The sequence below is a fragment of the Bubalus bubalis genome, chromosome 4 (assembly GCF_019923935.1).
Source record: "Bubalus bubalis isolate 160015118507 breed Murrah chromosome 4, NDDB_SH_1, whole genome shotgun sequence".
Taxonomy (NCBI): domain Eukaryota; kingdom Metazoa; phylum Chordata; class Mammalia; order Artiodactyla; family Bovidae; genus Bubalus; species Bubalus bubalis.
Genome location: NC_059160.1, coordinates 67,822,357 through 67,849,281, shown reverse-complemented (window position 1 = coordinate 67,849,281; position 26,925 = coordinate 67,822,357). Strand labels below are relative to the sequence as shown.

The window sequence follows — 26,925 nt, the reverse complement described above, 5'->3', positions numbered from 1 at the left end:
ATACTAATAGCTACAAGCCTTTTTAAGAGATAGTAAGCTCAGGATGCCAGGGACAAACAGGATTTAGAAAGATAAGAAATAAACTGAGGAATATAGCATAAGTTACAATGTAATCACAAGTTAACTATAGGACACATAAGAGGAAGTAGATAATAGATGGTAAAGCTGATTCCCAGAGAATTGCTGAAGCAGGAACTCTGTTTGAAGGGTAACAATGATTTATGGAGATAATAAATCTGGGTGAGGGGGAACTGAAAATGTCAAACCTCTGACCTAATGCTTTTGTAAAAGTATAAAAGAAAATCTTAAAATTGAAATAAATGCGCAGTCCAAGAAGATTGAGAGGCTGCGTCGTTACTCGCCGACACCTTCCCTCCCTTCGGGTTGAATCCCTGGCTGCTGGAACTGGACTCTGGCATGTAGCTGTCCATTTTTCCCAGTACCACTTATTAAAGAGACTGTATTCTTTGTTGTTGTTATTTATTATTCCATTTTTGTATATTAATTGACCATAAGTTAGCTTTTTTTCTTAGCTCTCTGTGGTTTTCCATTGATCTGTGTGTCTATTTTTTGTCCATACCATACTGTTTTGATTACTGTAGCTTTGCAGTATCTTAAAATATCTTTATAAGTGACTTTTTGAATCATGGGCTGTACCCACTTTGGGGGTATCATTCTTAATCCATAATAAAAAAAAATTGAGATGAAATTTATCTCTAGGTCTTTTTATAGAAAGCCTTGTTGGATTTAAAGACAATTAAAAGCAGGTATACCTTTAAATAGTCTACTTGTCAATGGTCAGATGATTTATCTTTTTATTTGACAGCAACATTTATATTTGGAAAAAAAATGTTACAGAGCTCTCATCCTAAATAAATGTCCTGTTGGTACATTTGGAATGGTCAAATTGAAAAAAAGACACCAAAGAATATTATGACTAGCTTTATGGACACTTTTAACAGGTAAAATGAGAATAGAAATGAGAACAGAATTCCACACCCACAGCGAATTACTCCTTTCCATGCTTCAGTACCCTCATTTATCACTAAGTCCCTGTCCCTTTACTTCCAGAAGATCTTTTGGATCTTATGACCCATGGCTCAAACCCCCCTCCCAAATCCAACCAAGCCTCCTAAAAAATCTCTTTAATTCCTGCAGCTCCTTCAATTTCTGCAACTCCTTCAATTTGCCCAGAAAATTGCAACTGACCTCATTCTTCTCTATCCTGCAAAAATTAAAGAAAATAATCCGGCCTGATTTCCAGGACTGGGTATACAGGTTACTTATGTAAATACTGATGGCCAAGAAATAACTAGACGAAGGCCCCAGGGTCAAACAATAGGACTCATTTTGATGTCCCTTATTATTTTACCTGCTTTCTGGGTTTCTGTTTAGCCTTTCTTAAAGCTCAACATTCAGAAAACTAAGATCATGGCAACTGGTCCCATCACTTTATGGCAAATAGATGGGGAAACAATGATAGAATTTATTTTCTTAGGCTCCAAAATCACTGCAGATGGTGACTGCAGCCATGAAATTAGAAGACACTCCTTGGAAGAAAAGCTATGACCAACCTAGACAGCATATTAAAAAGCAGAGACATTACTTTGCCAACAAAGGTCCATCTAGTCAAAGCTATGGTTTTTCCATTAGTCATGTATGGATGTGCTGCTGCTGCTGCTAAGTCACTTCAGTTGTGGCTGACTCTGTGCGACCCCATATATGGAAGCCCACCAGCCACTCCCCGTCTCTGAGATTGTCCAGGCAAGAACACTGGAGTGGGTTGCCTTTTCCTTCTCCAATGCGTGAAAGTGAAGTCACTCAGTCGTGTCCAACTCTCAGCAACCCCATGGACTGCAGACTACCAGGCTCTGCCATCCATGGGATTTTCCAGGCAAGAGTGCTGGAGTGGGGTGCCATTGCCTTCTTCGGTATGGATGTGAGAGTTGGACCATAAAGAAAGCTGAGCACTGAAGAATTGATGCTTTTGAACTGTGGTGTTGGAGAAGACTCTTGAGAGTCCCTTGGACTGCAAGGAGATCCAACCAGTCCATCCTAAAGGAAGTCAGTCCTGAATAGTCATTGGAAGGACTGATGCTGAAGCTGAAACTTTGGCCACCTGATGCGAAGAAATGACTCTTTGGAAAAGACCCTGATGCTGGGAGGGATTGGGGGCAGGAGAAGGGGATGACAGAGGATCAGATGGTTGGATGGCATCACTGACTTGATGGACATGAGTTTGAGTAAGCCCCGGGATTTGGTGATGGACAGGGAGCCTGGCGTGCTGCAGTCCATGGGGTTGCAAAGAGCTGGGCACGACTGAGCTACTGAACTGAACTGATTTAGCGTTTTTATGCATTGTCCCTTGTGGATGTATTCCGGGACTGCACCACAATGAATACATGTCTTTGGACATCACCAGATCTTTATTTATTTATTTGTTTAATTATTTTATTTATTTATTTTTGGCTGTGTCTTCATTGCACTACAGGCTTTTCTCTAGTTGTGCTGTGTGAACTTCTCAATGTGTTGTCTTTGTTGTTGTGGAGCATTAGCTCTAGGGTGTTCTGGCTTCAGTAGTTGCAGCACGTGGACTCAGTTGTTGCAACTCCCAGGCTATAGAGCACAGGCTCAGTAGTTGTGTCACACAGCGTTTAGTTGCTCCACAGCATGTGGGATCTGTTGGGTCAATGATCAAACCCATGTCCCCTGCATTGGCAGGCAGATTCGTTACCACTGAGCCACCAGAGAAGCCCAGCACCAGATCTTTTAAAATAAGAAGCCCTTTACTTTGGCTTTTGAAAGATTCTACCAGATTTAGAGGTAGAAGGTTTGGTGGTCATTCACAGCCCCAATCATAAGGGCTTCAACTATCTACTAAGAAATGTTCTTTCCACCCATGCTTAAGCTCTAGTTATAAGACCATCCAGACAGCCCCCCCCACCCCGCCCCCAACAAGAGAAATTCCCCTAACCTAACAGAGAAAACAAATGTTTTAAACTTCCCCAAGTCCTCCTCCAGTGATCATCTGGAGGCTGATATTTAAGGTCTTATATTGATTTGTGCACTCAGAAAGAAGGGGCATCCCAAGGTCAAAGGCACACTGCATTAAATCCTGAAGTGCCAAAACATATACATCTTTTTATTTCCTCCTTAGTAAGAAATCTTCTCCCTAATATAAGACAAATCCAGAATGGTGTGGTTGGCTGTGCAGGACAATCTCTCAGTGTTATCATTCAAGTTGCTATTTAATTCTTTGAAAATAGCTTTCAGGAAAGCAGCAGAAAAAAGAAATTGAAATCAACAATCCTTGCCTTGCAAATTGAATCTTTAAAAAACAGAAGTATGAATCTAAGGGTAACTTAATATCCACTCATTTTTCTTGCCAACTCTGGAGCCTTCCCTATCCATCTCAAGATATTTGCAGATATTGTAAAAGAGCAGAACATTGGAAAGGCAATTGTTCTGCATATAAGACAAAAGTAAGCTTAAATACAGTATCCCAAGACCCCAGCAGCCTCAGAGGGTCTTTTTCTTCCCTTCTGTGGGATAATTTTCCATAGATTGATGGGGTTAGTCAGTACCCAGTTGTGCCTCAGAACCCATCATAACTTAAAATATTGGGTTGGCCAAAAATATTGTTTGGGATTTTTCCATAATGTGGAAACCCTGAATGAACTTTTTGGCTAACTCAATAGAACATTGGGCTTCCCAGGTGGCACTAGTGGTAAAGAACCCACCTGGCAGTACAGGAGATGTAGAAGACATGGGTTCAATCCCTAGGGTTGTGAAGATCCCATGGAGAAGGAAATGGCAACCCACTCCAGTATTCTTGCCTAGAGAATCCCATGGACAGAGGAGATGGTGACCTATCATCCATAGGGTCACAAAGAGTTGGATACTACTGAAGTGACTTAACACAACAACACACAACATACAATAGAATATTAGAAACTGTACATTTTGACTGATACCAGTGCAACTCTCTCTACCATTTACATAGAGGATTTATATTTGTCCATCATATCTAATTCTGTTCAAGCTGTCAGAGTCTCTGGGCAACCTGTTTTATTGCCAAATCTCAGACTGCAAAGTCCTTAGGCCCTCTAACCACCCATCATATCTTTCTAGTTTCTGATTCCTCATCAGCAAATATTTTAGGTAGAGGCATATTATGTAGATTTAATGCCACTGTAAAATCTAATGAGAAAAGTGTTTGTATTTCCATACCCTCAGACCAAATCACAATTTTCTACTTTCCCTGATGAAGACCTATATCAATTTAAAGTCCTCCGAGATGGACAGCAGCCTTAAAAGATATCCTAATTAGTCTCTGGTTCTCACATGCAAAGGAAGTTGGATTGCTCTTGAGTGCAATCAGTGCCCCTACACATTTTCTGAAAAAGGAAAGAAGTTGTCCCAACAGTAGCCCAACACGCTCTTTCTCAAGAAGCAAAGGGAAAAAAAAAAAAAAAAAAGAATTGAATCTATAATAAAGTTGGGTGTTCTTATGTTTACTTCATTCTGCTATGCCTCAATCTTGTCAGTAAGGAAAGAAGGGATATTTGATTCAGATGGGAATCAAATTATTGATTTTTACAAAATGTGAGAGATATAACTGCTTTTGTAATTCCTTATCTAGTGTACTCCTCAATCCAACTACTATTCTTATCACAATTCCTGCTAACTTAGCTTGATTTACAGCCACTGACTCCTGCACAGCTCTCTAATTCCATTGCACAATTTCTCTTTGCATTTACACTTTGAGGAAGACAACTGATGTGAATTCAAATACCTTTGAGCTATTCCGAATCTCCCTCAATAGTTTCCCAAATCCTTAAAGTTGGCTTAAACTCTAGGCTTTACCCAAGTTTCTACCATCATTTGCTGTGTTAACGGCCTTTACTTTGTAACAAAAGTAAGTAAGGTGTTTCTATATAGTCACTCATTCTCTTAAAGACACTAGCAGAACAAGGCTATCAAGCCACTAAATATAGACTTCAATGGATACAGATAACTTACCTACTTAGAAGACAGGTTATCTTCAGTTCAGTTCAGTCACTCAGTCGTGTCCGATTCTTTGCGACCCCATGAATCGCAGCACGCCAGGCCTCCCTGGCAGTCACCATCTCCCGGAGTTCACTCAGACTCATGCCCATCGAGTCAGTGATGCCATCCTCTGTCGTCCCCTTCTCCTCCTGCCCCCAATCCCTCCCAGCATCAGAGTCTTTTCCAATGAGTCAACTCTTCACATGAGGTGGCCAAAGTACTGGAGTTTCAGCTTTAGCATCATTCCTTCCAAAGAAATCCCAGGGCTGATCTTCAGAATGGACTGGTTGGATCTCCTTGCAGTCCAAGGGACTCTCAAGAGTCTTCTCCAACACCACAGTTCAAAAGAATCAATTCTTAGGCGCTCAACTTTCTTCATAGTCCAAGTCTCACATCCATACATGAACACTGGAAAAACTTAGCCTTGACTGCTGCTGCTGCTAAACTGCTCCACCCGTGTCTGACTCTGTGCAACCCCATAGAAGGCAGCCCACCAGGCTCTGCCATCCCTGGGATTCTCCAGGCAAGAACACTGGAGTGGGCTGCCATTTCCTTCTCCAATGCATGAAAGTGATAAGTGGAAGTGAAGTCGCTCAGTCGTGTCCAACTCTTAGCGACCCCATGGACTGCAGCCCACCAGGCTCCTCCGTCCATGGGATTTTCCAGGCAAGAATACTGGAGTGGGGTGCCATTGCCTTCTCCAATAGCCTTGACTAGACGGACCTTTGTTGGCAAAGTAATGTCTCTGCTTTTGAATATGCTATCTAGGTTGGTCATAACTTTCCTTCCAAGGAGTAAGCGTCTTTTAATTTCATGGCTGCAATCACCATCTTCAGTGATTTTGGAGCCCAGAAAAATAAAGTCTAACACTGTTTCCACTGTTTCCCCATCTTATTTCCCATTATCTTAGGACACTCAAAACTCACACCAAAAAGCCTTAATATTGTCCATCCATCTCCTGAAAGCAAAAACACAACTATGTAAATTTTTCAAGGCAGCTGCTATTGCTGCCAACAAATTCCTAGTTTGTCTGCTGTTGCAACCTCTACAACCTGTCCACTGCCTCTGTTCTTGGCTTATCTAATTTTGACAAATATTTTCACCTTTGTTGCCAAGCAAATAATTGCTGTGATATTTTAGTACAACCTTTTATTTTTACATATGTCCTGTAGTATATTTCTCACGTCAGATAGACATTGTGGTGTTAGACAGGCTCCCACACTACAATGACTTCTGTTGAAACTGCAGCCCATTAAGGAGACTGATACTGTATCTCTAGGAAATAAGAGGACTGCCAAGACTGCTAAATACAAAACTGAGACCACTTATTCTTTCTCTACCCACTTTTTGGTGTATGTATGGTACTCAGTCGCTTCAGTTGTGTCTCACTCTTCATGACCCCATAGACTGTTGCCCAATCCTCTGTTGGCAGAATTGCCCAGGCAAGAATATGGGAGTGGGTTTCTATTTCCTTCTCTAGGGCATCTTCCCAACCCAGGTATCTCTACCCACTTTATAAACCTGCCTCTTGACATGCCACTTACAATATTAATAGTTATGAGCTGAAGACACTTGAAAAACAGTAGCTGCAGGAAAGCTGATCTCCCCTTTCTACTTAAAAGCAAGGAATAAAATTTCCTATGAGAAATATGCTTTCCCTGCACTGGGGAGAAAAGGACATTTTTATCAGTGGAGACTGGGAATTGAGCTTGAGATGAATCTGTGCAAACAGACCTACTAAACTAACCTGGGTCTTCCTTTAGTTCAGTTCAGTCACTCAGTTGTGTCTGATTCTTTGTGACCCCATGAATCGCGGCATGCCAGGCCTCCCTGTCCATCACCAACTCCCAGAGTTCACCCAAACTCATGTGCATCGAGTCCGTGATGCCATCCAGCCATCTCATCCTCTGTCATCCCCTTCTCCTCCTGCCCCCAATCCCTCCCAGCATCAGGGTCTTTTCCAATGATCAACTCTTTGCATGAGGTGGCCAAAGTATTGGAGTTTCAGTTTCAATATCAGTCCTTCCAATGAACACCTAGGACTTATCTCCTTTAGGATGGACTGGTTGGATCTCCTTGCAGTCCAAGGGACTCACAAGAGTCTTCTCCAGTGCCAGCTCCAGCAGCCAGAGAATCAGCCTGAAGGGGTGAGTGGTGTCAGTGGATGGATGATGTAGCCTCTGACTCATAGTACAGAACTACATGTTTATTTCAAGCTTCAGGTTTTCTTTTATACTTTGACAAAAGCATTAGGTCAGAGGTTTGATATTTTTAGTTTTCCCCACCCAGATTTATTGTCTTCAGATATCATTGTTGTCCTTCAAACAGAGTTCCTGCTTCAGCGATTCTCTCAGAATCTGCTTTACTATTATCTACTTTCTCCTATGTGTTCTATACTTAACTTGTGATTACTCATGCCACATTCCTCAGTTTATTTCTTATCTTTCTAAATCCTGTTTGCCCCTAGCATCTTAAGATCACTATCTCCTAAAAAGGCTTCTAGCTATTCTTAATTATTCCTAAACCCTAAACTCAGCAAACTTCTTTTGCCATAAATATTTCCCTCACAAATAGGTCTCAGACAACAATCCTCCCCATGGCCTCAAGCTGCGGCCTATGTGCTCATCAAGGATCTTTGTAAAGATCCTTGAACAAATGTCAATGGTTATTTTATAGATTATTTTCTGGGCACAACTGCAGAAGGCTTTGTGCTTTCTCATGCTTCTCTCAAGCACCTTAACATTCTTTCCAGCCAACTCAACCAAAAAAAGGAAAGAACAAGTCAGAATCACAAGGCCCAACTCCTTCATCCCGGGACCGTGCCTGCGAGATGAAGAGAGGGGGTTGGGGGTTGTCAGTAATGCCTAACACAACTCCTGACACTCCAGCACCACAGATTCTTCCTTAGTTTCCCCCATATTTCCAAGTTACTTTCTTGTAGGTTATCACCCCTGGAGACTTAGTACTCTTTTCCTTTGTCTTGTCTCTTCTCTTCAAACTTATTCTTTGTTAAGAAGCCTATAAGCTCTCTCAATCCTAACTGCTTCTTTGGATTTTCACTTTTTCCTATGAATGCTCTTACGTGTACGGAAAAATAATAAAATTTCTATGCTTTTCTCTTGTTAATCTGTCTTTTGTCAATTCAATAGATAGATCCTAGTCACAGAACCTAGGATGGTGGAGGCAAGTTCTTTATCAATCCTTATATATGCTTGTTAATATATATTTTATTAGATATACAATGAAAATTAAATTAAAAAGTGTAGATATATTTCTTTTGGTTTTATTGAGATGTAATTGACATATGGCTCTATATAAATTTAAAGTGCAAAACATAATGATTTGACTTACATCATGAAATGACTATCACAATAAGTTTACTAAATATTCATTATCCATATAGATACAAAAGTAAAGAAATAGGAAACACTTTTTATGTGTAATGAGAACTCTTAGTATTTACTCTCTTAATTTTTATCTATAACATACAGCAATATTAATTGTATTTATCACTTTTTCATTATCTTTGTGCTCAGTCATGTCCGACTCTTTGTGATGCTATGAACTGTAGTATGCCAGGCTCCTACGGCCATGGGATTTCCTAGGCAAGCATACTGGAGTGGGTTGCCATTTCCTCCTCCAGTGAATCTTCCTGACCCAGGTATCAAACCCACATCTCCTGCATCTCTTTCATTGGCAGATGGATTCTTTACCACTCTGCCACCTATCATTGTACACTAAATCCCTAGTATTCATTTTTCTTAAGGTACTTTTCCACTGTCTTTATCCAAATCCCTACTCTCCCTATACCCTGCCTCTGGGAACCACAAATCTGATAACCATTTCTATGAGTTTATTTGTTTCTTTTTGAAATATAAATGACCTACAACTCTTGTTAGTTCCTATTATAAAACATAGTGATTTTTTTTCTATACATTTCAAAATGATCACAATAAATTTGTGTACTGTATCTCACCATATAAAGATAATTTCTTCCTTTTGAAATTCCCTTGAGAAATTAAGATATTTAATCATAGTGCAAATCAGTTTAATAAGGAAACATATTTGGAAATATTTGCAAAAAAATTCAGTTTTTAACAATAAGAAAGATTAAAATGTCAGAGGACATTTCATAGGATAACACAAACGCCATGGTGTATAACACCAAGAGAGCAGATTTCAGTACTGAGAAAGAATGTTCTAGATATCTCTTAATACTCTGTTTAATACTGTTAATTGTGAAAGAATAAACAGATGATGTTAACAGGTAATGAGCAAGGTATTTGTCAGTTCTATAACAGAGGGGTAAAATATCTCTATAGCAAAGCAACAAATGGTTGAGACTTTTGTAACTAACAGGTCATTTAGATATAGACATGTAAATATGGATTATATTTTAAATCAAAAGTAGCCTTGCTATGATCAAATGGCTGAGATATGGAATCTTTTAAAAGCTCATCTTCAAAATAAAAGAAAAATATCAAATGATTGATGTGGTAAGGTGAAAAATGAGTTTCAAAAAGATACCTTCATCAAATCCCTGGAATCTATAAATGTTATCTCATTTGGAAAAAGGCTCTTTGAAGATGGAATTAAGTTAAGGATCTTGAGACAAAATCATCCTGGATTATAAGGATGGGTTCTGAGACATACAAGAGAACAGGGAATACAAATGCCTTTCTGACACATCCTGCGGGTGCTGGTCCTGAACTTTTCAAACTCAATCAGGAGCAGTGATACAATGTATATGTTGTATATATTCTATTGTATGCTGCTACTGCTCCTGCTGCTAAGTCACTTCAGTTGTGTCGGACTCTGTGCGACCCCATAGACGGCAGCCCACCAGGCTCCCCCATCCCTGGGATTCTCCAGACAAGAACACGAGTGGGTTGCCATTTTCTTCTCCAATGCATGAAAATGAAAACTGAAAGTGAAGTTGCTCAGTCGTGTCCAATCCTCAGCAACCCCATGGACTGCAGCCTTCCAGGCTCCTCCATCCATGGGATTTTCCAGGCAAGAGTACTGGAGTGGGTTGCCATTGCCTTCTCTGATTCTATTGTATATATTCTATGTATTTTTCTTTCTCTCAGAAAAATGATAAAAAGGGAGATGGTGTGAGGTAAAATAGGAAAAGTGGTTGCTGAAGCTATATTTCATTCTTTCCAGAATACTACAAATTTAATGAAACAGGCTTAAGCAAGAGTTTTTTAGCCTTGGTACTGTGGGCATAGATCTGTAATTACAACAGTTTAGATGGGACAAGTTTTTGTGTAGGAGCTATCTATTAATATGTATTGTAACACATTTGGCAAAATTCCTGTCCTTTACCCGCTCAATGCACACAGTATCTCCCCCTCTTTTTGTGATCATCAAAAATGTCTCTTGGTGTTATTAACTATCCCCTGGGAAGAACACCTCTAATACAAAAAAAAAAAACCAAAAAAAACAACCTTGTGTTAAGCTTATTGTTTTTATTTCTGTGTGAAATTTGAATTTTCACAGTGACGATGTTTAGGAGATCATTTATATTTCACTTTTATATTGTTAAGTCCTGGGGGAAATAGCAGTGAGCCAGTCATCTCCAGTTCCTGACTTTATGAGGCTTAGAGTCTCAGTGGAAATGACACACAGAAATCAAATTACTATGAAAACAGTAATGATGACAAACACAGTTAGTTGCTAACTCATAGCTGTTCCTCTCATCTTTACTAAGAGAACTTGACTTTGTTCTGGATGACAGAATATTCAGTTACATGAGGATGCATATTGTTCTTTGCCAGAAGCTCACTTTGTACTCCCTTCAATTTTATGAATACAAGAGTGGTTGCTTGTTGAATTCTGTTGAGTGAAGTGAAAGAAGTTGTTTTCTGGACATGCTATAGAAAATATTCTTATTTCTACTATTAAGAAAGCTAATTTTTCTGCCCAACCCTACACCTCCTTTTCCCCAGCCTTTGGAAGGATTGAAGCTGAGTTGCAAGAGCCATCTTGTTACCAAGAGAATCAAAGCAACTTGACCTAGAGGCTTGATGTAATTGTAATGCTAAAGTGAAAAGTGAAAGTGAAGTCGCTCAGTTGTGTCTGACTCTTAGCGACCCCATAGACTACAGCCCACCAGGCCCTCCATCCATGGGATTTTCCAGGCAAGAGTACTGGAGTGGGGTGCCATTGCCTTCTCCGTTAACAGCGGCTAGGCATATTATATTTACTTGGAGCTGGTATGCTTGGTGACAGCCTTAGTGTCCTCGGACACAGAGTGCTTGACCAGCTCCCCAGGTAGCAGCAAGCTCATGGCAGTCTGGATCTCCCTGGATGTGATAGTCGAATGCTTGTTGTAATGCGTCAGGCATGATGCCTCGCCAGCAATGCACTCGAAAATGTCATTGACGAAGGAGTTCATGATTCCCATGGCCTTGGATGAGATACCGGTGTCCGGATGGACTTGCTTCAGCACCTTGTACACGTACATGGAGTAGTTCTCCTTGCAGCTGCGCTTGCGTTTCTTGCCGTCCTTCTTCTGGGCCTTGGTCACAGCTTTTTTAGAGCCCTTTTTAGGGGAAGGAGCAGACTTAGCCGGTTCTATTAGAAAGGGAAAGTCACTTAGTAGTGTCCTACTCTTTGCAACCCCATGGACTATGCAATCCATGGAATTCTCTAGGCCAGAATACTAGAGTGGGTACCTTTGCCTTCTCCAGGAGATCTTCCCAATCCAGGGATCGAACGCAGATCTCCCCCTTGGATTCTTTACAAGCTGAGCCACAAGGGAAGCCCAAATCACTATTATAATATATTACAATAGACTCAAGGCTTGTAAAAGTTGCTTTTAATCAGGTATTCTGTCTCATGAAGCAAAATATTACTGATTTCCAAATTGTCCATACTTGTGGTGAAATGCGAGATATACATGGGTATTAACTAAAGGAAAGTTACGGTATCGTATACTGGTCAGAGAAAGATGGTGCAAAAGCCCTGAGGTGTAATTTCAAGGATTAAATGAAGATCTCAGTGAGCAGAGTTTGAAGAAGAATGAGAATGATGTGGCATTGGCTAGAAAGCTAGGCATAACTTGACAAGACATCAAGCATATCTTGTAAAGAGTAAAACAAATGCAGATGGAGGGAGATTGGTTTGAAAGATGTTGCAAGGAGTCAGGATGGTGATGCTTATGGTTGACAAGAGAACTGGCAGTGCTTCTCAGTGGTTCTAACTTCTGTTTTTAATCTGAAAAACATAGCTAGTCTTAAATATAACACCTAATTTGGGGGGACAGTTTTATTCTAAGCCAGTTAGGTGTAAGTTCTATAGTCACATGCTAATGTAAAGATAGTTACGAAAACAGAAAATTCAAGTTTATGTTGCAGTTGGTTAAGAATATTTTATTCATTCTTTCAGGTAAGGAAATATTCTTGCCCAATGCCTAAAATTTGCCTAATGTCTTTTAATCACTCTCTCCACATATTTCTTGAGCATAAAATAAGAGTAGCTCCATACAGTCAGCAAAAACAAGAATGGAAGCTGACTGTGGCTCAGATCATGAACTCCTTATTGCCAAATTCAGACTGAAATTGAAGAAAGCAGGGAAAACCACTAGACCATTCAGGTACAACCTAAATCAAATCCCTTATGATTATACAGTGGAAGTGAGAAATAGATTTAAGGGCCTAGATCTGATAGATAGAGTGCCTGAAAAACTATGGACAGAGGTTCATGACATTGTTCAGGAGACAGGGATCAAGACCATCCCCATGAAAAAGAAATGCAAAAAAGCAAAATGGCTGTCTTGGGAGGCCTTACAAATAGCTGTGAAAAGAAGAAAAGTGAAAAGCAAAGGAGAAAAGGAAAGATATAAGCATCTGAATGCAGAGTTCCAAAGAATAGCAAGAAGAGATAAGAAAGCCTTCCTCAGTGATCTATGCAAAGAGGAAAACAACAGAATGGGAAAGACTAGAGATCTCTTCAAGAAAATTAGAGATACCAAGGGAACATTTCATGCAAAGATGGGCTCGATAAGGCAGAGAAATGGTATGGATCTAACAGAAGCAAAAGATATTAAGAAGAGGTGGCAAGAATACACAGAAAAACTGTACAAAAAAGATCTTCATGACCAAGATAATCATGATGGTGTGATCACTCACCTAGAGCCAGATGTCCTGGAGTGTGATGTCAAGTGAGCCTTAGGAAGCATCGCTACGAACAAAGGTAGTGGAGGTGATGGAATACCAGTTGAGCTATTTCAAATCTTGAAAGGTGATGCTGTGAAAGTGCTGCACTCAATATGCCAGCAAATTTGGAAAACTCAGTAGTGGCCACAGGACTGGAAAAGGTCAGTATTCATTCCAATCCCTAAGAAAGGCAATACAAAAGAATGCTCAAACTACCATACAATTGCACTCATTTCACATGCTAGGAAAGTAATGTTCAAAATTCTCCAAGCCGCCTGGCTTGGAGTTTCAGCAATACGTGGGCCATGAACTTCCAGATGTTCAAGCTGGTTTTTGAAAAGGCAGAAGAACCAGAGATCAAATTGCCAACATCCACTGGATCATTGAAAAAGGAAGAGAGTTCCAGAAAAGCATCTATTTCTGCTTTATTGACTATGCCAAAGCCTTTGACTGTGTGAATCACAATAAACTGTGGAAAATTCTGAAAGAGATGGGAATACCAGACCACCTGATCTGCCTCTTGAGAAACCTATATGCAGGTCAGGAAGCACAGTTAGAACTGGACATGGAACAACAGACTGGTTCCAAACAGGAAAAGGAGTACGTCAAGGCTGTATATTGTCACCCTGTTTATTTAACTTATATGCAGAGTACATCATGAGAAACGCTGGGCTGGAAGAAGCACAAGCTGGAATCAAGATTGCCAGGAGAAATATCAATAACCTCAGATATGCAGATGACACCACCCTTATGGCAGAAAGTGAAGAGGAACTAAAAAGCCTCTTGATCAAAGTGAAAGTGGAGAGTGAAAAAGTTGGCTTAAAGATCAACATTCAGAAAATGAAGATCATGGCATCTGGTCCCATCACTTCATGGCAAATAGATGGGGAAACAGTGGAAACAGTGTCAGACTTTATTTTTCTGGGCTCCAAAATCATTACAGATGGTGACTGCAGCCATGAAATTAAAAGAGGCTTACTCCTTGGAAGGAAAGTTATGACCAACCTAGATAGCATATTCAAAAGCAGAGACATTACTTTGCCAACAAAGGTCCATCTAGTCAAGGCTATGGTTTTTCCAGTGGTCATGTATGGATGTGAGAGTTGGACTGTGAAGAAGGCTGAGCACTGAAGAATTGATGCTTTTGAAGTGTGGTGTTGGAGAAGACTCTTGAGAGTCCCTTGAACTGCGAGGAGATCCAACCAGTCTATTCTAAAGGAGATGAGCCCTGGGATTTCTTTGGAAGGAATGATGCTAAAGCTGAAACTCCAGTCCTTTGGCCACCTCATGCGAAGAGTTGACTCATGGAAAAGACTCTGTTGCTGGGAGGGATTGGTGGCAGGATGAGAAGGGGATGACAGAGGATGAGATGGCTGGATGGCATCACTGACTCAATGGACGTGAGTCTGAGTGAACTCCGGGAGTTGGTGTTGGACAGGGAGGCCTGGCGTGCTGCGAGTCATGGGATTGCAAAGAGTCGGACATGACTGAGCGACTGAACTGAACTGAATACAGATATTATTAAAGGAAAAGACAACAAAAATGTTTGGATACTTTAAAAAAAAAAAAGAAACACCTTTGTGGAGGTTAAATTTGAATACCAAGAATACATTCATTTTAAGTGCACAGCTCAATGATTTTTAGTAGATTAATTCATACTGCCATTAAAAATATTGTTAGACCTGCTATTTTCCCATCCTGAGGCTCTGTTCATTTTTCTTTGATTTTTCTCTCTGTTTTTCAAATAGCATAATTTCTATTGTTCTTTCTTTAGTTCACTGATTCTTCTGCCCTCTTAAGTTTTTTTTGAGCCCATCTAGTGAATTTTTCATTTGTTATTATATTTTTCAATTCTAGAGTCTGTTTTCTCAGTTTTGTTTATGGAGATTCTCCCTTTTTGTGCCATTATATCTTCTTTTCAATGTTTTAACAGTTGCTACAAATCTTTGAATATATTTATAATAGTCTCTTTGAAATCCTTGTTTGTTAAATCCAATATCTGAACACAGAATCCATTTATATTGACTGCTGTTTTTTTTTTTTCCCAACTTAAAGTTACAGTAGCCTGAAGTTTTTTCTTTGATTGTTTGTTCTTGTGAATTTCTTGTAATTTTTTCATTGAAATTTGATATTTTGACTTGATTTGGTTTTTCTGTGGCAAGTCTTTTTAACTTCCCTGCCATTAATCTCTGGAATATATCTTCTCTGTAGTAGTCACTGAAGTCTGTGTTCAGATTTTTATTTCTTGTTATTATTTTTTTTAGCTTAGCATCCTAAGGAGTGTCCTATGCCTACTTAGCATAATATTCAGCCAATGATTTAGGCAAAAGTTATGCTCAAACATTGTGATCATGTAAAGCTTCCTCCCTTTGCTGATATGTCTGTCTGTGGACTGGAAAGCATTTCACCATTCAGCCACGTCTCAAGTATGCCTTCACTTTGACCTTCCCTTGGACCCTCTCAGTTTCCTCGTACGTGGATGTAACTTCCTAGTCAAATAGAGATATATAGAGAGCTTATACGCCAACCTCATGCGACTGTCTCATTTTCACAATCTCCCATTTGGTGGATTTCATTCACTCTTCACTCCAGTATGAACAGAAACTTTAGGCTAATGGGGAGCTGCATAATTTGTCCATGCTTTCCTGTGGCATTTTCTGCTTTTCTTGAAAATTCTGAACATCACGGTTTTTCTCACCTTCTATCCCAAATAAAATTTGTCCCTCTAACAAGTAATTCTGTTGGTCTTCATAGCAATACCATGAAGTTACTGCAGCAGTTGAGTCTGGGTGGACTGCAGTAACCTAGGCAAGAAGGCTGCAGACTAAGCTTTTTTCCCACAGATTTCTTTTCTTTTTTTTTTTTTTTTAACTTGTTGACTTATTTTCATCAATATCTAGAGCCTTGAAATGATTTTGGAGGGCAATTTGGTTGTGTATATTTGCTTTGGAAAATGTACCAACCTCATCATGAACTATCAAGTGGTTGCTTATTAATACTCTGCCTTATATGCACACACATTCTTAAATAACCTATTTAGTATATCTGTAATACTTGGATAAAATGAAGTATTCTCCTTTGGATTTTTATCTAGAGTGCCTTGAATTTGCTTTTTGTCTTGTAAGCAAAAGTTTATTTGAGCACTGCATAAGCGATTCTAGTTTTAATACTAAGGAAATTACCTATTACTCCTTCAGGAATATTTATATTTTCCTATTGTTTTTTTTTGAACCTAGCTGAAGTTTTTGACTGATTTATAAATCTGAGTTATACATCTAAATGGCCAGTTAAAAGGCTATTCTTTCTATTGTGATACCACTTTTCTCTTTGTTCATTTCTAATCTTTATCCTTACATTTGAACAACTGGCAATAATGGGTTTTTATTTTGATATATCCATGGCTTCAGATAATAATGAATGTAACAGACATTGGCCATTTTATTATTATCCTGAAATTGAATGTTTTTATTTCAGCAGAATCTTCCACTGTAGAGATCTTTATTTTATTTTATTTATTTTTTTTAAATTTAATTTTATTTTTTAACTTTACAATATTGTATTGGTTCTGCCATATATTGAAATGAATCCATCACAGGTATACATGCATTCCCCATCCTGAACCCTCCTCCCTCCTCCCTCCCCATACCATCCCTCTGGGTCATCCCAGTGCACCAGCCCCAAGCATCCAGTATCGTGTATCGAACCTGGACTGGCAACTCGTTTCATATATGATATTATACATATTTCAATGCCATTCTCCCAAATCATCCCACACTCTCCCTCTCCCTCTCCCACAGAGTCCATAAGACTGTTCTATACATCAGTGTCTCTTTTGCTGTCTCGTACACAGGGTTATTGTTACCCTCTTTCTAAATTCCATATATATGCGTTAGTATACTGTATTGGTGTTTTTCTTTCTGGCTTACTTCACTCTGTATAATAGGCTCCAGTTTCATCCACCTCATTAGAACTGATTCAAATGTATTCTTTTTAATGGCTGAGTAATACTCTATTGTGTATGTGTACCACAGCTTTCTTATCCATTCATCTGCTGATGGGCATCTAGGTTGCTTCCATGTCCTGGCTATTATAAACAGTGCTGTGATGAACATTGGGGTACATGTGTCTCTTTCAATTCTGGTTTCCTCAGTGTGTATGCCCAGTAGTGGGATTGCTGGATCATAAGGCAGTTCTATTTCCAGTTTTTTAAGGAATCTCCAGATTGTTCTCCATAGTGGCTGTACTAGTTTGCATTCCCACCAACAGTGTAAGAGGGTTCCCTTTTCTCCACACCCTCTCCAGCATTTATTTCTTGTAGACTTTTGGATCGCAGCCATTCTGACTGGAGTGAAATGGTACCTCATAGTGGTTTTGATTTGCATTTCTCTGATAATGAGTTTATAGATCAATGCAATCCCTATCAAGCTACCAATGGTATTCTTCACAGAGCTAGAACAAATAATTTCACAATTTGTATGGAAATACAAAAAACCTCGAATAGCCAAAGCTATCTTGAGAAAGAAGAATGGAACTGGAGGAATCAACCTGCCTGACTTCAGGCTCTACTACAAAGCCACAGTCATCAAGACAGTATGGAACTGGCACAAAGACAGAAATATAGATCAGTGGAACAAAATAGAAAGCCCAGAGATAAGTCCATGCACATATGGAAAACTTATCTTTGACAAAGGAGGCAAGAATATACAATGGATTAAAGATACTGTAGAGATCTTGACAGGAAGATTTAGCTCTACCTAATTCTTAAAAACTAAGGCATGCATTAGTCCTGGGTTCTGCTGATTTTCTGTTTTCATCCAAGAACTCGAATCGAGAAGAGTGACACAAAGATGCAGAGAGGTTTAAAAATTATTTATTTCAGAGTCTGGCAATGATGTATTCAATGGAAAAAACGACACTGACCCCATGATCATCAAACTGCTACAGTGTTGCCTACCTTGTTCCCTAAAATTTTTGTTTCATATCCGTTTTATGAGTCTCAGTTCAGTTCAGTTCAGTCACTCAGTCGTGTCCGACTCTTTGCCACCTCATGAATCGCAGCATGCCAGGCCTCCCTGTCCATCACCAACTCCCAGAGTTCACTCAGACCCGCGTCCATCGAGTCAGTGATGCCATCCAGCCATCTCATCCTCTGTCGTCCCCTTCTCCTCCCGCCCCCAATCCCTCCCAGCATCAGAGTCTTTTCCAATGAGTCAACTCTATGAGTCTAGTTCTTTAAATTCCTAACAATGTTATAAGCCACCTAATATTCTTCTAATGAAATATAAGCTAGCCATAGTTTGGACTAATGCAAGTTATTTTGATATATGCTGTGTTGAGCCATACTGGAACCTGAAGCAAAAGAAAAACTCAAACACTGATAATGTGTTTATTTGATATTTTGTTCACCATAAATCTTTATATTAATTTTATTTCTTAAGAAATTTTTATTGAAATATTTTGCATCTTGCTTATTTAAGTGTTTTTGTTGTGATATGGTCACTAAGTCCTATCCAGCTGTTTTATCACCCCAGGGACTGTAACCCACCAGGCTCTTCTGTCCATGAGATTCCCCAAGCAAGAACACTGGAGTGGGTTGCCATTTCCTTCTCCAGGGGATCTTCCTGACCTAAGGATCAAACCTGCATCTCCTGCATTGGCAGGCAGATTCTTTACTGCTGAGCCACCAGAGAAGCCCATTTGAGCATTTTAGAGGATCCCTAGCATTTATGCCCACTACAAGTGCTTTATCTTACCATAGGCCTAGCACTGGTGAGGTCAGCTAAACATCAATGATCAATGTACAAGAGGCTGACAGATGTTGAATGAAAACATCAAATGATCTACAAAAACTTAATATAGTTGTAGAGCCTTGGAGATTGTTACACACCAAAATGTAGAAATACAAAATAGAGACTATTCTTTGGTTTAGCATATATTATTATGCCAGAGCCTATTTCTTATTCTAAATTTATTATTTAATTATATTAGAAATAAAGACTTATTCTCTTTCATTTGAAGACAATTAATCTATCTGTATTGGTCCCTAGAAAAAATATCATGAAATTATTGTGTTGCACCAACTTGTGATAACAATGAGAAACATCTTCCGTGCCTGCCTGGTAAGTCACTCAGTCGTGTCCAACTCTTTGAGATCCTACAGACTATAGCCCACCAGCCTCTTCTGTCCATGGGATTCTTCTGGCAAGACTACTGGAGTGGTTGCCATGCCCTCCTCTAAGAAACATCCTATTCTCTTAATATTCTTATAGAATTTTCTTTTAAAGTTAAAAAAGACTTTCAGTGGCCTATTTAATAAACACAAGCTATAGAATGTCATTGTTAGTGTGAGCTTAACACACTATTGGCCAGGGGATTTTTGCAGAAACTAATGCCTGTGGCAGGCGATTTGTTATGTTAGTGAATATAGAAACACTCTGGTCAATAACTTTCGGGTAGCAAAAGACATATTAATATGTCTCTGGTCAGTAAGTTGTTAACATAGATTCTGATTACATTTAGTCATTTTAGGGAAACTGACTCATATATTTCAACATGAAGTCTTCACAGTGGAATAGGATGTGGCCTCACCAGGAGACATGTAACACATTCTCCCAAGTGAATGGAAAGATAGGCAGTTTACACACACACACACACACACACATCCAGAATGCTAATTTATTAACTTCCAGTAGGAAATATTATTGTCGTGAGGACTGTTACCAGATGTATACTACCAGACAAATCATAATGAGAACATTATATGTAATTGTGAATCACATCCCCACCCCAAGTCCCCCAACATCAGGCCCGAAGACTGTTGGTTGAGTACCAGTGGGTTTATAATATACAAATTTAAGTTTTCTCTCTCCAGGTTAGTGATTGAATAGTCATGAACAACATTTAACTTCGATTATTTTTCATTCCATGCAGGAAAGACTGATCAGTTTCTTATCTGACTCACGCTGTCTTTACTTACATGGAATCATGTGTGCATTTTGGACTCAGGCAAGTCTTGCTGGCCAGGTTAGATTTAGGCTTCTATAAATTAATGTTACCTGGTTTTTATCATATGTATAGAGGAATATCACAATACTTTGGAAAAAACTGTAACAACCAAGATTTAAACATATAAAACAAAACTAATAATGTTTATTTTATAAAGCTTCAGGAAACAATTTTAATTTGTAAGAGGATTAACTTTAAATTATATATTGTATGCAAAGCTAACTGTAAAATCTTTCTTGTTTATCATGTTGCTTTGTTTTTGAGAAAATCAGATCAGATCAGTCGCTCAGTCCTGTCCGACTCTTTGCCACCCCATGAATCGCAGAACGCCAGGCCTCCCTGTCCATCACCAACTCCCGGAGTTCACTCAGACTCACGTCCATCGAGTCAGTGATGCCATCCAGCCATCTCATCCTCTGTCGTCCCCTTCTCCTCTTGCCCCCAATCCCTCCCAGCATCAGAGTCTTTTCCAATGAGTCAACTCTTCACATGAGGTGGCCAAAGTACTGGAGTTTCAGCTTTAGCATCATTCCTTCCAAAGAAATCCCAGGGCTGATCTCCTTCAGAATGGACTGGTTGGATCTCCTTGCAGTCCAAGGGACTCTCAAGAGTCTTCTCCAACACCACAGTTCAAAAGCATCAATTCTTCGGCACTCAGCCTTCTTCACAGTCCAACTCTCACATCCATACATGACCACAGGAAAAACCATAGCCTTGACTAGATGGACCTTTGTTGGCAAAGTAATGTCTCTGCTTTTGAATATGCTATCTAGGTTGGTCATAACTTTCCTTCCAAGGAGTAAGTGTCTTTTAATTTCATGGCTGCAGTCACCATCTGTAGTGATTTTGGAGCCCAGAAAAATAAAGTCTGACACTGTTTCCACTGTTTCCCCATCTATTTCCCATGAAGTGGTGGGACCGGACGCCATGATCTTCTTTTTCTGAATGTTGAGCTTTAAGCCAACTTTTTCACTCTCCACCTTCACTTTGATCAAGAGGCTTTTTAGTTCCTCTTCACTTTCTGCCATAAGGGTGGTGTCATCTGCATATCTGAGATTATTGATATTTCTCCCAGCAATCTTGATTCCAGCTTGTGTTTCTCAAAGCCCAGCATTTCTCATGATGTACTCTGCATATAAGTTAAATAAACAGGGTGACAATATACAGCCTTGACGAACTCCTTTTCCTATTTGGAACCAGCCTGTTGTTCCATGTCCAGTTCTAACTGTTGCTTCCTGACCTGCATACAAATTTCTCAAGAGGCAGATCAGGTAGTCTGGTATTCCCATCTCTTTCAGAATTTTCCACAGTTTATTGTGATCCACACAGTCAAAGGCTTTGGCATAGTCAATATAGCAGAAATAGATGTTTTTCTGGAACTCTCTTGCTTTTTCCATGATCCAGCAGATGTTGGCAATTTGATCTCTGGTTCTTCTGCCTTTTCTAAAACCAGTTTGAACATCAGGAAGTTCACGGTTCACATATTGCTGAAGTCTGGCTTGGAGACTCTCCTTTATAATGAGGTCATTACAGAGTATTGAGTAGAGTTCCTTGTGCTGTACAGTAGGTTCTTATTAGTTATCTATTTTATGTATAATAATGTGTATATGTCAATTTTAGTCTCCCAGTGTATCCCTCCCCAGACTTCCCCACTTGGTAACCATAAGTTTGTTTTCTACGTTTGTAACTTTATTTCTGTTTTGTAAATAGATTCATTTGTACAACTTTTTTAGATTCCACATATAAGTGATATTATATAATGTTTGTCTTTCTGTGTCTTACTTCACTCAATATGACAACCATCCATGTTGCTGCAAATGACAATCTTTTATGGCTGAGTAGTATTCCACTTTATATATGTATCACATCTTCTTTATCCATTACTATGTTGATGGACATATAGGTTGCTTCCATGCCCTGGCTATTGTAAATAGTGCTGCAATGAACATTGGGGTGTATGTACCTTTTTGAATTAAGAGTTCTTTCTGGATATATGCCCAAGAGTGGGACTGTTGGTCATGTGGTATCTCTGTATTTAGTTTTTTAAGGAACCTCCATAGGGCTCTCTGTAGTGACTGCATCAATTGACATTTCCACCAACACTGTAGGAGAGTTCCCTTTTCTCCAAACTCTTTCCAGTATGTCTTGTTTATAGCTTTTTTTGATGATGGTTATTCTGACTGGTGTGAGGTGATAACTCATTGTAGTTTTGATTTCTCTTTCTCTAACAATCAGTGGTGTTGAGCATCTTTTCATATGCCTCTTAGACATCTGTATGTCATCTTTGGTAAGATGTCTATTTAGATCTTCCACCCATTTTTGGTTGAGGGTTTTTTGTTTTTTTTTTTTTTTTTGATACTGACCTACATGATCTGCTTGTATATTTGATTTGAATATGAAGGAGAGAAAATAATATTAACCACCATTTATGATTATAGTCTAAATGGCATTTAGACTACATTTACAAAGGCAATACCCTTATAGATAATTCAACCATTGATCATATATATATATATATATATATAATTTATTATGTGGTAGATTTTGGATATATGTTGTTAAACTTAGTGTGGTACCTGAAAACAGGAGCATTTTTCTCTCATAGTGGTTGCAGAGAAATAAATGAGTAGTTGTGTAGTAGTGTGGCACATTTTGTGATAAAACATAAACCCAGGGGCTGTGTTGAAACACACAGTTCAGTTCAGTCACTCAGTAGTGTCCAACTGCTTGTGACCCCATGGACTGTAGCATGCCAGGTTTCCCTGCCCATCACCAACTCCTGGAGCTTGCTCAAACTCATGTTCATCAAGTTGGTGATGCCATCCAACCATCTCATCCTCTGTTGTCCCCTTCTCCTCCTGCCTTCGGTCTTTCCCAGCATCAGGATCTTTTCCAATAAGTCAGGAAAAGACTTCACATCAGGTGGCCAAAATATTGGAGTTTCAGCTTCAGCATCAGTCCTTCCAGTGACTATTCAGGACTGGTTTTCTTTAGGATGGACTGGTTGGATCTCCTTGCAGTCCAAGGAGCTTTCAAGAGTCTTTTCCAACACCACAGTTCAAAAGATCAATTCATCAGTACTCAGCTTTCTTTATGGTCCAACTTTCATATCCATGCACGACTACTGGAAAAACCATAGCTCTGACTAGACAAACCTTTTTCAACAAAATAATGTCTCTGCTTTTTAATATGCTGTTTGGGTTTGTCATAGCTTTTCCTCCAAAGAGAAGGAGTCTTTTGATTTCATGGCTGCAGTCACCATCTGAAGTGATTTTGGAGCCCAAGAAAATAAATTCTCTCACTATTTCCATTGTTTCCCCATCTATTTGCCATGAAGTGATGGGACAGGATGTTATGATCTTAGTTTTATGAATGTTAAGTTTTAAGCCAGCTTTTTCACTCTCCTCTTTCACTTTCATCAAGAGGCTCTTTAGTTCCTCTTCACTTTCTGCCATAAGAGTGGTGTCATCTGTGTGAAAACACAGGAGGAAATGTTACTTATATTTATGATTCTATTTTACAGATAAGTTATGCCCACAGAAGTAAATACCATATCAAATGTATTAAAAAGTACTAAATGATGGCAAAGCCAGCATTTAAATCTTACTTTATTTCTGATTCCATAAATTAATTACTTAATAATACTACCATATTGCCTTCCCATATATATTGAGTACCTATGTCAGAGACTAAATTTTACATATGTTGTCTTATTTAAATATCAAAGTAAAACCCTTTGAAATAGTATGGTTGTATTTTTTATCAACTTTTATACTAGGGTACTTGCCTTCAGGGAGGGTACATAATGTTCAAATGATAAAATACAGGGATGACTGGAACCCAGTTTTTCTGGGTTTTTGAAAATATATGGTTTTAAATTTTTTCTGTTAAAACAGAACATTTCATAATACTTGCCATTTCCTTAAGGCCAGTTACAACACTAGTTCACTGTATTCTGAAATTCAGTGACTTTTAGTCCAAAACCATTACAACAAAGTGTGCAAGCACCATAGGGTTAATATTCAACAGATATATATATTCTATAATATAATTACATATTTATTGATGCCAATGTTTATTATATATATGTGCATTAACTGGTGTTTTTTCTCATTCTCCTACTTAATTTTGGAATTTTTTAATGGTTGGATCTTGTTACTCTAGCCCAATTTTCCCTCCTTTGCATTGCTTAGTATGACATTTTATACTCAACATGTGTTCTGCAACATTGGTGGAAAAAATAAATTCCTTTGTGTGTATGTGTATGCATCTACATATCATAGTATATTCAAGCTGCCTGTGAAAACGGGTGTAATTTGGGCAGGGAATTCTGGCTGCATGTTAATTCACTCATCTATTATTGGGGAATTGAAAACATTTGTATAGAGGTCTGTGTGTTTTATCCTTTCATCCATATTTTCCACCGCGTGTATTACTGGGCACCCATCTAGGCTCAGCCTTGATCTCTTTGGGGTCAATATGAGGAGATACTAACTTAATCCAGAAGGAGAGGAAAAGAGTTTTGCTTCTGAGGAGCTGATACACATAGTGTCTGTTTATTATCTGGGTCATACTGCATTGCTCATCCAAAAGGACATTAATGAGACTAAGCATCTCTAAACCCATGGTCATATTTGCCATCTTTCCTCAGAAGAGAGTGGCTGCATTTCTAGTCTTAATTGGAAAAAGAAACTTCAAGGGAGGGGGAAAAAACTGTGCTGGAATAGTGAAGAAGTAGTTGCTCTACATGCCATTTTATTTCTGGATGGCTAAAAAGATCAATGTCCTTGCCTCGAGCTCATGAATTAATATCCTCAGCTACCAAAGAATGAGACATTGTGCACAGCAACTTGTTCTTCACTGCTAACTTCTTGTCATAAGTAAAGAAATAATAAGGTGGCTTCAGAATTGGTGCCCCCCTTGGGATATAGCATTACTATATCTTACAAATCACTAATAACTATAATGTGTGGACCTGACTTAACGTATTCTATATAAATGAGATAATTTCTATTAGGCATGTGAAAAGCAGAGGCTTTGAGTAGATGAGCCTTAAAAGAGATGTGATTTATTATCTCCAGAGGTCATCATAATTCCATTTGGTTTAGTGAGGTCTGGGTGGGGGGTTTTGAAAATGAATTTCACTATTACCTTGCTTTGGTAAACAATTAGTTTGTGATTGTGATGAACCATTTACAAAATGTCAATCATAATATCTTTAGCAACAATAAAATTATGTATTTCCTTATTCAGCAAATATTCATTAAATATTTATTAAGAGCCCAATATTTTGCTGGTCATTATGTATATACATTTAACTTTAAATCACTTTAGAGGCTAGAATCGTGACAATAAAAGTATTTCTATGTGATAAATATAATGAGAAAATGCAGGTAACAAATTGGAGGAAATACTTTTGGTTTCACAAAAGTAAAACCAGATCCACAGAACACAGAATGGCCAAGGTGAAGGTCCATGATTTGTAACTCAGTATTGAGGCTGCAAAGACCTGGACATGATGGAGCACAGTACAGAAGCAGTAGCACAATCCTCATTAAGACCCTTTCTTCACTGACTTCCAGGATACCATTCTTACCTGATTTCCTCTTACCACTCAAATCACTCTTCTCTCAGCCTTCTTTTCTAGCTCTGTCTTATATCCATCTTCTCTAATACTGGAGGGTTCTGGAGCTCAGTGACTTGAGTTTTTCTCTTTTCTGAATATCTTAATTATCTGGTCCCATGGTGTCACAACAATCTACATGATGATAATGGCCAGATTTACTGAGTTAGACTGGAGCTCTCCCCTGAACTCCTAATGACTATCTCTTTCACAGATGTCTAATAGATTTCTCACACTTACCATGTTCAAAAGACAGCTCTTGATATTTCCCCTTCTAATCTGCTTTACCCCTGGAGGTCTGCATTATTTGTGTCCTCAGCCTTGTAATAGCTCCCTATGGCTGCTCTAACAAATTACTACAAATTTAGGGCTTAACAATGCAAATACTTTTATCTTTGTTCTGGGGGCTATAAATATAAAACAGGTATAACAGGGCTAAAACTGAAGTATCAACAGTGCTATGATTCCTCTGGAGGTTCTAGGGTAGATTTGTCTTCCAGCTTCTGGTGTCTACCAACATTCCTTAACTTGTGGGCACATTATGTTATTATCTGACTCTGTGATCAATTTTATTTATCTTCTGTTTATGGGTAAAAACTCTTCTTTTCTTACGTAATTACCTTTAGCATTTAGGGCCCAACTAGATAATCCAGGATAATCTCGCCATCTCAAAATTCTTAATTTAATTATATATGCAAAGACATTTTTTCTTTTTCTTTTTTCCATATAAGGTGACAATCCTAGTTTTCAGAGATTAGGATCTTTTGGGGAAAGAGGCATTTTGCAGCCTATAACAGCATCCTTCATATCTTTACTGAGATATTAATGCCTTTGCAATTCCCTCTCTGACCACCTTTTTAAAAATCTCCCTCTCACTACTGTCAATGCCTCCACACTTACCATCCCCCTTTCCTATCTTTTGTCCTTGTAGCCCTTATCACCACATAAAATAATTATATATCAAATAATTAAAATTATGAATAATGTATATATTTGTATATATATTCAGTTCAGTCCAGTCGCTCGGTCGTGTCCGACTCTTGCGACCCCATGAATCGCAGCACGCCAGGCCTCCCTGTCCATCAC

At 38.9% G+C, this 26,925-nt stretch overlaps 1 protein-coding gene across 1 annotated transcript in view; it reads right to left on the bottom strand.

Moving 5' to 3' along the window:
• Positions 1–4,282: 4,282 nt before the first annotated feature.
• LOC102393518 (histone H2B type 2-E-like) overlaps positions 4,283–26,925 on the bottom strand; it is a 118,085-nt gene continuing 95,442 nt past the window's right edge. Inside the window, exons 2-3 of the mRNA XM_044941966.1 lie at positions 11,274–11,596; positions 4,283–4,397 (exon numbers count right to left, since the gene is read on the bottom strand). Of these exons, the coding sequence (XP_044797901.1) occupies positions 4,283–4,397; positions 11,274–11,596 (438 nt within the window). The remainder of the gene's footprint in view (positions 4,398–11,273; positions 11,597–26,925) is intronic.